The sequence below is a fragment of the Microchirus variegatus genome (genome assembly GCF_963457635.1).
Source record: "Microchirus variegatus genome assembly, chromosome: 2".
NCBI classification, from domain to species: Eukaryota; Metazoa; Chordata; class Actinopteri; order Pleuronectiformes; family Soleidae; genus Microchirus; species Microchirus variegatus.
Genome location: NC_139803.1, coordinates 37,854,168 through 37,868,774, shown reverse-complemented (window position 1 = coordinate 37,868,774; position 14,607 = coordinate 37,854,168). Strand labels below are relative to the sequence as shown.

The 14,607-nt window shown below is 42.2% G+C and overlaps 1 protein-coding gene across 7 annotated transcripts in view; it reads right to left on the bottom strand.

The window, feature by feature from the left end:
* The window catches only part of dock11 (dedicator of cytokinesis 11), a 56,387-nt gene that overhangs the window by 22,571 nt on the left and 19,209 nt on the right, over positions 1-14,607 (bottom strand). For 6 of the 7 annotated variants that reach the window (XM_083910212.1, XM_083910209.1, XM_083910211.1 and 3 more), the window contains 22 exons: positions 13,904-14,176; positions 10,831-10,953; positions 10,667-10,749; positions 10,067-10,189; positions 9,884-9,960; positions 9,021-9,205; positions 8,862-8,927; positions 6,895-6,987; positions 5,751-5,874; positions 5,538-5,650; positions 5,353-5,436; positions 5,161-5,250; positions 4,909-5,030; positions 4,736-4,805; positions 4,111-4,236; positions 3,757-3,828; positions 3,379-3,525; positions 2,737-2,820; positions 2,272-2,383; positions 1,867-1,905; positions 878-1,059; positions 137-250 (listed from right to left, as the gene is read on the bottom strand). In XM_083910212.1, coding sequence (XP_083766338.1) covers positions 137-250; positions 878-1,059; positions 1,867-1,905; positions 2,272-2,383; positions 2,737-2,820; positions 3,379-3,525; positions 3,757-3,828; positions 4,111-4,236; positions 4,736-4,805; positions 4,909-5,030; positions 5,161-5,250; positions 5,353-5,436; positions 5,538-5,650; positions 5,751-5,874; positions 6,895-6,987; positions 8,862-8,927; positions 9,021-9,205; positions 9,884-9,960; positions 10,067-10,189; positions 10,667-10,749; positions 10,831-10,953; positions 13,904-14,176 — 2,502 coding nt within the window. The remainder of the gene's footprint in view (positions 1-136; positions 251-877; positions 1,060-1,866; positions 1,906-2,271; positions 2,384-2,736; positions 2,821-3,378; positions 3,526-3,756; positions 3,829-4,110; positions 4,237-4,735; positions 4,806-4,908; positions 5,031-5,160; positions 5,251-5,352; positions 5,437-5,537; positions 5,651-5,750; positions 5,875-6,894; positions 6,988-8,861; positions 8,928-9,020; positions 9,206-9,883; positions 9,961-10,066; positions 10,190-10,666; positions 10,750-10,830; positions 10,954-13,903; positions 14,177-14,607) is intronic. The other variant, XM_083910210.1, reaches the window with a different exon arrangement.

Below are 14,607 nucleotides of genomic sequence, written 5' to 3'. Positions count from 1 at the left end.
ATTCATTTTGAAACTCTTTTGATGAATAAAAGTGTGAGTTTTAATGGAAAACACAAAAAAATTGTATAGGTGACCCCAAACTTTTGAACAGTAGTGTAACATAAACAACATAACATAAACATAAACGGGGACTCACGTTGAGGCCGAGGCCAGGGCTGGAGGTGTGTGGCTGTGCAGACAGCTGCTTCAGGTTCTGGTAGAGCAGCTCAAAAAGTGGCAGGTAGAGCAAACAGACGCGGGCCTGTTGGTTCTGAAACATAAATGATCACCTTGTATGCTCAATAATGCCCTGACACAACTGTGAGACTCATAAATTAATTCTGATAAGGCTCCAGCTGTCATTAACTACTGAACGCAAACATAACATCTGTCTGCTGCAGCAAACACTCGCACTCGATGGTTGTTTGCATAACAGATAACGATATTGTGCCAAGCAACGGACACACCGTTGAACCACAGCTCAGCATATGTAGCTTAGTCAAATTTGTCCCATCAGACACGGCCCTTATTCCATGCAAATCGTGACATTTAGATTTAAATAGTGTTCAGTGGGGTATAGTGGGGACAATGCATACCTTTGTTGTTAGGCTTTTATTTTACTAAGAAATGCAGACCTGGCAGGCGGGATTTGCACTGGGCATAGAATCTAAATTTATGACTGTGACACATTCCTTCATACATGAATGTCCTGGTGAAACTTTGATGATGAACCACACCTTTTCTACTATTAAGGTGCTTTTATGGCACTTTCTTTCTGTTGCTTGAGTACAGGGTGTCGCAGATTCCTGTATGGTAAATTCTGAAACTCTCTCTCATTTCACATTCTTCTTTCATTGTCCTTTTTGGCTATTTTTAGTCCCATTGCACCTTTACTCACCTTGAAAATTGCATAGCGGTCATCCATGGCATGTTTAATGAGCAGGTTCTTGAGGACGCTCACGGCCAGCTGTCTGACCTCAGGCCCTTGTTGCAAGGCCTCAGCCACTTCTCTCAGCAGCAGACCCACCAGGAAGTGGTTGCGGCAGTATTCCTCCGTCAGGCTGAACTCCAGACTCTGCTCTGTGGTTGTGCCAAACAGGAAGAGTCAGTTTAATGATGCCATTACACACATGTTCTCGTACTCAAATGTATTATCTTATTTGAATATGAAATGTGCATGCAGCTGCAAATCCAAATGCACCTACTTCCTCCCCAGAAAGTGAAATTAAGTCATAATTAGAAGGTCTTAAAAGTATTAGTAGGAACTGTGATACAATTCAGTCTTTCAGAATTCAACACTGCAAAGTCAAAATGCAACAGAATATGAACACACCCACATGACACATTCAGATACGATTGCCACACCACAGAACTAAAGACAGAAATTACACATTGCCTGCAGGAGGAGATGTGTAAATATTACATTTGTATCAGAATAATTAGAAAGGAGCAGTAATCCCAGAGGAATCAGAGACATGATGCCGGAAATGAGAAGCTGTTTAAACAAGAACAACAATGCATCCTTCTGATTTTATCCTCGCAGAGAGAAGAGTAAGCAATGCGAGAGGAACACGTATTGTAGCTTCCTGAAGGGATAGATTTACTAAATACAACGTCAGTCAAGCATGAAGAACAGTGAAGCTCCTGCCATCTAAAACACAAGCTCGGGCCCTGGCAGGCACATTAAGGCATTAGCCTGGAATCTGGCATTGCACTGAAGACATTCATTCCCTTTCTCAGCGAATGGCTGTCTTATGAGAAAAAGATGGCTGACAGAAAGGTGAGTTAGTGCAGTTCAGAACAAGGACCAGGTCAAGTGCAAGGTGAGGTTTGCATACGGCAGCAGACGTGGTGGCGATATGGTATGGTGCGGTGAGCATCACCTACCTACAGGGCCAAAAAGCTCCGTCGCATACGGAATAAAATCTGACCACAGGCAAAACACACACAAAAAAACAGAGAGGGAGGGGGGTGTAAAAAATAAAGACAGTGGGGGGGTGAAACTGTGAAACACATGCAGCATTTACACAAACGCACAAATGTTCGCGATACACTTGTGGTTGTGTAAAAAAAATGTTTTGTTGTGGTGTCAAATTAGTGTGTTGTGGCCACTTGGCATCCACATTTAGGCAGGGGAACAGACGGGGATCATCAGTGTGGTGGATGCAGATCAGGACAAGGTCAGTGAGGGGTTTGGGAGGGGTGTCGTGTGAGGTGAGGGGGCGAGATCGTCATGTGACAGGAAGTGTAATCCATTTAGCGCATGCACAGAACGCGGCGTCCGATGCTCACCTTGTACCCGCTGCAGCTTGGTGCGCCCAAAGGCCATGGGCAGGTTCAGAGGGATGAAATGTTCGTGGTTGCACACGGTCATAATGAAGTCAAACTTCATTTCAGTCAGCACCTGTAGCAAATATATATATAAAAAGCATGTAAATATCAGTTATCTACGTTTCAGGCAAAAATGTCGTTATAGATATACTTCTGAACACCGTTGACAGATCTCATCAGACAGAGGCCAATGAGTCTGTGTTGGCTAATTTGTTGTAGTCAAATGAGCAGCAGATACAGATAACATGAGAGGAACAGTACACACATCAAATAAGACCACATCAAACACACAACTTTGCATTGCAGGTAACAAGTCATGTCGTATTTTACAGAGCCGGAGGCAAGACAAAAGCACCTCATAATTTCCTTACAACATATACACGGTACAAGTCACACCATGAGCACGGAGTTAAGACACCACTGTACCTTAGGATCTTTGAGACTGAAATGACACATGTAGTGGTTGACGAGGCCGAACGCGAAGCCCCTATTCATGAAGGTCAGGCATCTCTGTGAGAAGAGAAGAGAAGAAACCATTTTATGTTGACCTACTTTTTTGTTTCTGAACCACATATAGAGACAAACAACCATTCACTCACACTCTCACACCTATAGTCAATTTAGAGTGACCAATTTACCTAATATTGCATGTTTTTGGACTGTGGGAGGAAGCTGGAGAACCCGGAGAAAACCCACGCCCACGGTTGGTGTAGTGGTTAGCGCTCTCGCCTAGAGCAAGCGCCCAGGTTGGAGCCCAGATTGGAACAAACTGGTTAGAACAAGGGCCTTTCTGCAAGGAGTTTGCATGTTCTCCCCGTGTGCATGGGTTTTCTCCGGCTTTCTCCCACAGACCAAAAAAATTCAATATGGGGAGTAGCTAAATTATGTCATACAATAAATTGTAAAATGCATGCAATTAGTGATGAGTTTAGATCCTTTATGACTGTTTACATGACACTTGACATCCTCTTTAGTGAAGAGACATGATACAGACGTCATGAGGAGAAATGATCTTTGATAGTTCAGACACTGCATTGGTGAGATGATGAGTTCTGAAGTCTTTCTGACCTTGATCAAAGTGGCCAGGCTTAGGTTAATGCAGCGAGCTTCTTCTGGAATTTCCATGTAACGGATGGTGATATGAGGCATAACTGACAACACCAGGGACTGGAGCGCCTGGTGAAAACTGTCAGGGAAGCGCTGGGCACGTGGCATCTAAAGTGGTGGACAAATATGTCATGTCAGCAATCACAAAAAAACTGAAAATAACATACAAGTAGACCTGTATGAAACAATGGGACAAGAATGTGAAACATGATTCACTGACAAGTGAATGTGTGAGTGTTTTTGAACATGATACGAAGTTCACGCCACGCCTGGACTTGTGACAATTAGGTTGAGCTGCTGTTAATTGTGCGAAACAACAAGAAACCACTGAATGCCAACCTTCATGCGGTTGCCCTCCTGCAGGTACTGGGCTACTGATTTGGCCATGGTTTCAAAAAAGAACCACGAGTACTGGAGAAAAGGGATAAAAGAGAAGTGCACTTAGACTTATTTATATGGGGCATTGGTGAAGATACAGCTTTCATAGGGAATATATTAATCAAAAGAATCTACAACAGAAAATGTGACTCACTGAGATGTTCCACACAGATAACTACACTTTTAAAGATAAAAGTACATGCAACTACATGTGAGAACAGCACTTCAGGAGAGACAAGGAGGAGACATGGTCAAGTTTTCTCTCTGCTGGTCAGTGTCGGTACTACAAGGAAACTCATGCAGAATGATCCACACCTTGAGCAGTTTATTGCTGGTGTTGAAATCAGCCGTGTGCTTCAGGATGGACGTGACCGAGGTGGCGATCAGCTCGTGAGTGGTCGCCGAGTTTCCTGACGCGGTGTTGTTGGTCACAAACACATACTGAGGACAGAGGGACAAAAAACAACACAGTTTCATACACAAAATACACAAAAATACACCATTCCATTAAATATCAGTTTCCAAATCAATTTTGCTTGATTTTTTGTAGGTGATAATTCAAACTCAACTGTTTTGACTTCAAAATAGATCAGACAGTTTGAAGTAATTACCAAGTTGTCCAACAGAGGGCACTATGAGTGTGTATTGCTCTGCATCCTTGCCATTATTTTGGCTAATCAGAAAAAGACAATAGAGATGTAATGTTGTTTTGTGGTGGCAATGGAGGACACAACCAAACATTTCCTTTTGAGCTGACAATCAGGAGAACAAAGCACCTGAAATTTGGAGGTCTTTCTGATGGCAAACAAACAAATCTGCAGACTGTAAAACTATTGCAGTCAAATCTCACGAGACTGTGACTGAAACCATTTTTTGGACCAAACTCTAGATTGAATACTTGGATTATTTAACCCCCCTAGTGTTGTTACCAGTTGGTTACCTTGATAAAAGAGCGCAAGTAGTGTTCCAGTCCTTCCTCGTGACATCTGGAAACGATGTGTATAATCACACTGAAAGCATTGAGCAGAGAAACGATCCAATGTGAGCATTCGGATTCATAGTAAATAACAGAAAAGTCAAACGATCATTTTTTTACGCAAGAAAACAACTGACCGCAGCGAGTTGACTGCAATTTCATGGGCTTCTTTACTGGCAGCAGTGAGCACCTCGAACAGCTGCATCAGCACCGTTGGAAGGAAGTTGATGATGACATGGGTCTCCATGGCATGTAGGCACTGAGGGATCGAGGAAGAGGGAAAAAAAAGATGAGCCAATGGTGTTCATTTTCTGTTTGTTTCGGCTCCTCTGGCTCCGCCGTTCATAGGAGATATTCAATAAATGAATACGCTAACCTCATAACCTCACCTTCAGGTATTTGATAAGTTCGGCTGGGCTGCCCTCCGATGTTGTCCTCATCAGCTGGCAGTGCTGGAAGAAATTCTGAAGATGCAGGTCCTGTGGATGAATTGATCAAAAATCAATCTCATATAGACACACACACATTGCATCTCAATGATGTGAGAAGGTAAAAGGACATAAGGAGAATGAAAAATGTACCTGAGCATATATTGTTGATGCTACATGGGTCCTCACTTTGAACAGCGTCTTGGCATTTTCCACCCATTTGATATCCGGTTGGGACTGTTCAGAAAGGAGGAGAACATGATGAAGTACTTATGTGTCAGTGAAATGACCTGAAAGATCTTTACTTAGTGCTTGGGTTTTAGTCTGAGATGCCATACCTTCCGTGTATCCTGGCACAGATATCCGGTAGGCAACGAAGCAGCTACAGAGAGCGGAAGTTCAAGTGACTGCATTCTCCCATCTTTTAGTAAAGGCATCCAGGAATAACCCACTGGAACAAAAAAAGATGACTTCTTATAAACTTGACCGTGAAATCCTAGACATTTCTTTTTATTTAAGAATCCTGCATTCGTATAAACCAACAATTTTACCCAGTGACTCCACTCCCTCCCTCTTCTTGCTGCTGGCCTTGCTGCTGGACTCACAGCTGATGTGGTAGAAGGTGAAGAGGATGTGGTGCTTCTCGTGCACATGCACTGGCAGCTCGATCTTTACCTGCACACAGACATCATTATATTATCACCATGTTATTTCCTTATACAAATGCAGGAACAAATACCACTAACCTTTATAATATGATATTCTTCTAAATAGGGTGTATGTTAGAATTTTAACCACAAGGGGGCGGACATTTCAAAGAAATAGAGTCCCCTGAGATTTGGCTCACATATTTTCTCACAGAAAATGACACACGCAACTGGAGAGCAGCTTTTAGTTCGTTCTTCACCAAATACAGATTAATCATGCAGTGAGTTTTGTGAGAATTACTATGACTCGTGGATATGTGTCACCTGGTATGCCAAGTATTCCTTGCGGAAGAAACTCATCACTTTTCTATGCTTTTTAATGTTTTATGTAAAACACTTTGAATTATCGTGTTGTTGAAAGGTGCTATACAAATAAAATTATCTTAAATATCTAAATGCAAATATTACACAATCAAATATTGCACTCAAACACAGTCGACAACAAAAACAAATATGCTAAAAGGTTAAACGTAAGTGTTTTGCGTTTGCAGTAATTCTCCTTGATGTGACGTGGAAATACAGTAAGTCCTAGTGAACATCCCACTGTGTACGAGCCCACACGTGGGTGTATGTGGGGACTCTAGAACTCCTAATCTCTTTGACATCAGGACCATATGGACGTAACTCTGTTCCAACTTTAACACTATCCTGGCAATAACCCCCCGTTTTTATTTGCTCCTGTTTTTCTGTGTGTGAGGGCGACTGCTTGACCAGTCAAGTGTGAGATCGCAGCTCAACCCCGAGACAGATTTATGGGATTATCGCAGTGAGGAATTTGAACACGGACCACACTGTGCAAAGGTGTTATGCTTTTTAAGAGCGGTTTGAGCAGTCAGAAGCGACTGTTTTTGCAGATGCACTTCTCATCATTCTCAAAAAACCAGATGAACAGCTTTTATTGGACACATGGAATAAGCCACACTGCCTGTAAACCCTGAGATTATACTTGCATTTTAGTGAATATAAATGAGGTCAAGAGTCCTCTCACCTCGTCGTAGAACTCCGGGCTCTGATTGTGGTGCAGGACGGCTGCATAGGTGCTGCTTGTGGAGAGCGAGTCCACCGGTTTGCCATAGATGCACTGAAAGCAAACATTCATTCATTCATCTCTGGGCTTTTTGATGTCAGGGCACAGCAGTGAGCAATATGTGGTTACTGATAATATTTGGAGAAAAATATGGCATGTTATGGCGAGTGTTTGAGGCCTTCATCACATGCACCTTTGAAGCAACAACAGTTAAACAAACAAGAGCATGGAACCAGGAATTATCACAAACATGGTATGTGTCTAGACAAGAAGGGCTTCATTGTGAAAAAAAACCCAAACAGATATGGATTTTTAACCCCTAACTGTTGCTGCTCCTGTTGCTGGATGTTGATGACAGAAAATCAACCATCACAACAATTACAGAACTTTAATTCCACATGTGGTGACATAAATAATGAGCCTTTCTTTCCACATGGCAACAAAAGACATTAGCGGTTACAAATGTGGGATCAATTATGAATGTATCCCAAAACATTGCACAGCCAATGTGTTTGGTGTCACTGCGAGAGGAGGCTCTCTGTGGGAAAGAAATACGCCTATAAAACAAAGTCAAGGCCGTGATATTTCTAGAAACAATGGGGAAAAAATTAAAAACAATTAGGATGCTACCAATGCAGATGTCTCTAATGAACAATAATGAGCATTGCTGTTCCAGAGGAAGGACAGAGTTCTGGAGCCCAGTGATTAAAATTGAGACTGATAGGAGCCGGGATCAGAAAAACAGCTGGAGCTTCTGCAGGAGGAGGCTCTGAGAGGGGACAGGGTTCAAACTCTCATCTCATAATGGGAAAGGAAGGTGCAGGAGGAGGAGGGGACAATTGAGTAGATTTCAGCAACGATTTGTTACTACAGATAACAAGGTACGAACACAGCAGAGCAGCTGTGTATGGAGGACTGATGGGAGTCCTGATTGCATGACGCAGGATGAGGGCTGAAGTGTAACACAGGACGAGATGTCTGGAGTCTTATCGCTCAAAACTGTCCTGTTCATACATGAACAATGCCGAACAGGACTAAAAACCATTTCTACTGGTTGCAGTGGTAGCCACCTTCAAGTACAATTACAGGTAAACCCATCTTTGAATAAATCAAACCTGAGTTCACGAGTGCAGGTTTGACTGGTCAGCAATCATTTATTCAGTTTACAATCCCTGGAACAATCCTATATTCTTCAAATTTCTCGTCCCTGCTCCCTGAAGACAAAATAATTTCCTCTCAGTCAGATCTGTGTCTTATGTGAAACCCAGAATCTCCTGGAGCTTCCGCTAACTGTGATTACATCTGCTCATAGGTGTGCTGCTGCAGGCTCCTGCTGCTCACTGTTGTTGAAAACATTTTTTTTTTGCCTCTCTGTGGTAAAGACCTACTTCCATAGGTATGGAAGCCTGTGCATGCATGTATCCGTCTGTGTGGAGTTTCTCAATCATGAGCATCAAGTGCAAATGTTTTGTAGGGCTGAAGTGTAAGAATATCTCTTTTCCTCACTTCCCTGAAAAAGTGAGAAAAAAGAAAAAAACAATCCGTCGTACTTGAATGAATGTTTCCACCCGCAAATATTTGAAGTGTGCGGCCAGAGAGAAACAGAGAGGAAGAGAAGAGAGAGAAAAAAAGAAAGAGTGACCATTCATTATCTTCTCCTGCCAGCTATAATAACCAGCTTCTCTGTGCTTTTCCTTTCTCCTTTTCTGGCCCCACAGCCTTACTCCGACTGCCAATTTGTGAAACGCAATAAAAGGCACAGATCATCATGTTTAAGGCTTCTTTTCCTATCTATGGGGGATTCACACCAGGCTCCTACAAACCTACTGAGAACATTGTGATTGACTGTTTCATTAGTTCCTTTAAATTAATGATTTAAATCATTCACAGAAGCCTACATGCTACAATGTACAGTTTGTACAACTCACCTTTAAAGGTGCTGCACCTTCTTCATCTGAATCTTTGAACTGGATGCAGACGGCAATGTTTCTGGCCTGTTGTCGAGGAAACACATCAGTCAATCAATGCACAACAACAACAGAGCCGTAATCACATCTTCTCTCCGGCTTCATTTGGAAGTCACACACCTTGGTGAAGGTCTTCTGGTTGTCGTATTTGAGCTGTAGGGGATATATGTAGAGCTGGTTCTTGTACGTGGTGAAGGGGTAGTTGTACTTGGCCTCCTCGGGGAGGAACTCTTCCACCTCCACGGACACTCGCTCGCAGCCTTCCTCGAAAGGCTTGACAGGAATGTAGGAGGAAGTGACTGTATCTGGGGGAGAGAAGTTAGGGGACCAAGTGCCTATTGATGACTTCCTGTTTGTTGTACCTTTCCAAGGAGCCAGTTTAGGAGTCATTACTACAGAAGTGATCACACATTGATAAGCCAAGGAGTTTGGGCACATATTGCTATTATGTATTATATGTATTATATAGCCTGATTATGGTTCTCCCTTTCTCTAAAACAGCTTCCTCCTTTCCTTCCTGTTTATACCCTTTGCTGCTGTGACCCAAAAGACTTTCAGTTAATGTTTCATGAGTATATTTATGAGTCACCTATTAGTATTGTTTGTCCGTCACCTTAGTGATGAAGAAACTAAACTCTTCTTCTTCTTTCACACTCTATACAAGATCCTATATATGATCTGTAAACCTTAGATGTGGTGTGTAAATGCTTCATTAACTCACACATACTTCTCAGTATGCTAAGATGTTTAAAGAGGTAAAAGATGATAAGCCTGGTATCCGTATCAGTAGAAATTCAAGATTGTGATATCACTATCGGACACAAACAAGTGGTATTGAGCCATCCCTAATACATGACAGCTGCTTTATTTACACTGTACAGTGAGATTGGTGTGTTTTAAAGGCAGGAACATGACTTCAAAGTGCACCAACTGCTGCAGATTGAGTGACAAATGTTGGGATAAGGGGAGTGTGACAAACATACTTGAGATGTCAGGTGGAACACATTCAATGGTGACATTCAGCTGTCCAGGGATGGTCTGAAGTTTGCTCTTCTCTGGTCTTAAGAGTAAAAAAAGAAGACGATGTGACATCCAAATATGGCGCCAAAGTTGTACAGTAAAGTAATGCAATGGCTAAAATAGGAGACGAAAAGGTGATGACTCACTTCCTGATGTCAGCCAGCAGCTTGATGAGGTCATCTGTGGATATTTTGCTGCTGTCTTGGCGGTAGAGTGGAGAAAACTTGCCATCCATGTCCAGGCTGCCCTGAGCGTCTTTGAACACCTGCCTGGAAACACACACACACCTGGCTTTAATGGCTCCATCACACAAGTTACACACTCTTTTACACACATTTTCAATCAGAGATTAAGGCTTTGGTGTGGGATCATGGGAATTGTTGTCATATTGTCTTATTTATTTCCTCTGTGCATTTGAATTTCATGGAAAGTTTTGGCAGCAGAAAGTGCAGCAAATGGTATGTATAAAGAGTTTTGGACACTTCTTGGATAATGTACACACTAAAGTACACTGCTTGAAAAAATTTACGACATAAGTCTCATATTGTAATGTAGAAATGTTACATAGTATATCTTAAATGCATTTACTTCAGTACCGGTATGTATTGCATCAGTGCTTTCTTTAACGGACTGAAATCAACGCTGCAGTTCAATAATATCAATTTCGCCTGACATCTATAAATGCAGCCATTCCAAAGATGAATCCAAACAGATTGAATACTGGATAATGTTTATCCCTGTCTTACTTGGCAGCCCAGGCAAATGGCATCCTGTACTGGCCCAAGCGCTGGCATGTCTGCTTGGCAGCTTTGAGCACCTTCTGAGCAGTCTGCGGAGAGTAACAGAAATATTTAAAGCTCACTGCTGATTTTGAGACTTGTGCATGAGGCGAAAAGCAAAGGCAGTAGACCTTGTTGACGTCTGATGTCTTAATGTACGGCTCGGCGCAGTGGGTGATGCCGTTCTGTAAAACCTTCTCCACACGGGCCACCAGGAAGATGTCTGCGTGAGGGTTGGTGACTGAAAATATTCCCTGGAAGACAGAGGGGGCACACGGAGAGGAAGCTGATTAGAGGAGGATTGTGATTTGAAAAAGATCTGGGATTAGGATTTGATTTGTATCTTTCCACAGAAAATATAGGACATACATGAAAAGAAACCACTCATCAAAAGTGCTTGGAACGAAACGGTTCAACTCAAACTTCTGTACAAGGTAAGTGCAGGGGAAGTGGCTGCTGTTAGCTAAACCGATACAGGAAAACCGCACGAGGCTCATGTCTATTTCTGGTGTGATGAGATGAGGTCGTCTTTAAACTGTGGTGTCATTTCATACAAACAGGACAGAAAGTACATTCAGACAAGGCAACACGGCTGATATTAAAACTCAAATAAAAACCCAAGAGGGAAATTAAAAAAATATACACAGAAGTAACAGGAAGTCATTTTGGAAACCATAAAAATTTCAGCTGAGTGAGTTGTAGCACTCCTCAGAAGCTAATGCAGCTTTAAATCAAAATAGATGAGACATTGCAAACACAGCAAAGCACATTGATGATACACATCTAAGAGGGAGGGGGTATAATGGTGCCAGACACACACTCCATCAGCCCTCATTCACTGATCTCCACAAGTTTTAATCAGTTAAATACAAACCACACGGGACTGCATCTGATTCCAATCACAGAAACAAGACATCACCATATATTTTCCATACTTAGCAGAAAACGTCTTCTTCAATCGACGTCTTACATAACCAGATAAGCTGACTGGCAAAGCAGCAAAAACAAAACACCCCTACAACTGCTGGTTTGTAGATGTGAATGAATGTATTACATTAGAAGTTATGTAATGGCCTGGTCCAGAGAGCTGGTGATGTAGTGGAGAGATATACCGTATAACAAGTGGAGGCAACGTCCTTGGACCACACCCAGCGAGGCACCTAAATTAAACTGTGGTCAGCTGAGCTAAACCAGCCCACTAATCACAGAGGTAGAGCCTGCTATGTTTTTATGCATGTGTTTGTGTGCATAATGTGTGTGTTCTGCTGGTGAGAAACCTTCAAAGATGTGGGCTGGCACTGCATGACATTAAGTCTATACAGATTAGACATATGGAAGTTATTTAAGTTGATATCTGAAGCCTTTAAACTGCCCCTATATAAGTACTACAAATACTGCTTCTGCTCAGACTGAATTCCCACAACTCATTCTCTCACCTTCTACTTTTTCTCGCTTTCCAATAGCGCTGAACAATTAGGGCACACTATTGAAAATGAGATTGTATTGCCATTGTAACTTAACTCCAACATTTACTCTTGCATATTTAAAAGCATTAGCACACAAGATACCACCAAAATATGAATTACTATGTTCCAATGCAAGGATGAGAACTTCAAAGTATGTATTGCTTTTTAAAATGGGCATTTAACGGCAACAAATCAAAAACTGTTGCCTTGCTGTTTCAAATTGTGAAAATTATGAATTGTTTAGCCCAAGTTTCCATCAGCAGCTGGAGGTGAGGGACAATGTTGTGTGTGGCTCACTTCAACAGAACCCGCAGGAGTTTGCACAAGGCCTGAGCCACAGTTAGAGCTCACACATGGTCTTATTCTTCCTGAAATAAATGCAACCTAAAGTGCAGGGGAAAAGAAAGTGACTAGACTACTAAAGCTATACATCACCAAGCCTTGAGCTCACATAAGAAAACTGGAAAACCACAGAGGTCTGAAATCACTCGCAAATGCCAGCTGAATGAGCTAAACTTAGTTCTCTCATGTGGATTAAAGGCTGGACGTGGGCCAAGCTTTGTCTGGAGACAGCGCCTCGCCATCTGGAAAAACTACAATCACATGAAAACTATTATCATGTTCTCAGAGTAAAGAGCTCCATCACTGGGCCATCACTGTGTCACAAGAGTCCTCTGATGTTGGAGAAGGGAAGTGCTCATGTAAAAAACCCTGTCCCACCCTGGCCAGTTGCAGTCAGAGTGAGAAGCAAGGACAATTTTCAGAGCAAGTCAGGATAAATTTTAAGCCGATGAAGGTGGAGGGCGTGTATTTGCATGGTCTGTTTGAAAATACTTTTGGGAACAATACACAGGGGTTTCTTGTAAATATAACAAAGTGAACAAGGGGTGGGTGATACGGGTTCTAAATAATATCTCAATGTAAAGCTGGACACTAAATACTGTAATCTGTAATCCACTCTGAAATACAATAAAACATCTATCCTGTAAAATAATGACCGCTGTATTCGTGTGGTCAATTCTCTGTGTTAAAATACAGTGGTTGCCTTTCATTTTCGATGATAACTGGTGTATGTTTAATAAAGGATATTCACATGTTACAACAAATTCATGATTTTTACCACCCAAACTAATTAAACTCCACAAAATTATTAAAAATGTCATCGAAAGCCCCTTTTACTTGATTTGCCTCAAAGTAATGGCTTCCTCCCATACTCCGTCTTTCAACAAGCATATAAATGAACAAAGAAGCGATCAGACATGGATAAAAACATAACATCCTCTCCAGAAATAAACAAAAAAAAAAGCAAAAATCAGACTGGACTATTGCTCATTTAGCTTGTGTTTTCATGTGGTCTGACTGTCATAAACACTGGCACAAAAAGTTGCTTTCAAAAGATACGAATCAGCAAAAATCCTCTAAACCAACAGGATGACAGAGCAGCCAAATCTCCATCTAATACGCCAGCGACAGCAGCAGCAGAGGAGTCCATGTGGCTTTTTGTTTGTGATTGGATGTTATGACACCGCACAAATCAATCTCAGGTAAAACAACAAAGCACAGCTCTCAGACATTGTCCAAAACCATCATTGCAGTGAGGCTTGTCTTGAACAATCACTGCATTGCCATTTTCACACACACCTTGATCGACTCAAACAGTGATTCAGATTTCACACACAGTCCTGAACAGCAGAGTGACTCAAATGAAATCATTTCCTAAATCGAACAAAGTTTCTACCTGTGTGGGGAAGCGCAGCAGAGCCTCTGACACTCGCTGAAGAACAGGGAGACCATTGCATTTTCCAGAGTCTCCATTCACCATCAGGCCTTCTCCTCCCTCCCTGACTCCTCCTCCACCACCATCTGAGTCCGAGGAAGGAGACAGCTGGCCCGAGGTGTCGGTCAGCATCTCTCTGACACAGGGCGGGTTTAGGTCAACGTGGAAGTCGGCCGAGATCTTGCAGCTCTTGGAGACGTCGAACAGAGCCAAGCTGATGAAGAACGGTTCCACCTGGGGTTCAGCGGAGAGATGTGTTAAGGTCTTATTATGATTATTGAGAAGGATTAAGTTAAATCTACAGTGATCTGACAAACAGGCTGTGTCAAGCAATACTACCAGAACTAAGGAAGTGTTTGTGCGCAACATTGTGCTAGTAAAGCGAGACGGCTGCAAGCAGGTTTGAGGAAGACTGAAAACAAAAGGAAGCGTCCACAAAACGTTTCCAGAGTGAATTCTACTGCTCAAAAAACTGCAGCAGTTTAATGAAATAAATACTTCTTTGCCGTATACACACAAACACTCCCTTCGTTCTGAAAGTTGAACCATAGTTTGGCAACATTCTGCTGCAACAGAGCCAACACATCTCTGAATGACTGCACACAAATGCCAGGATGAATGATCCCTGCATCACGGACAAGCCTCTATTCGTCCAGTAAACAGTA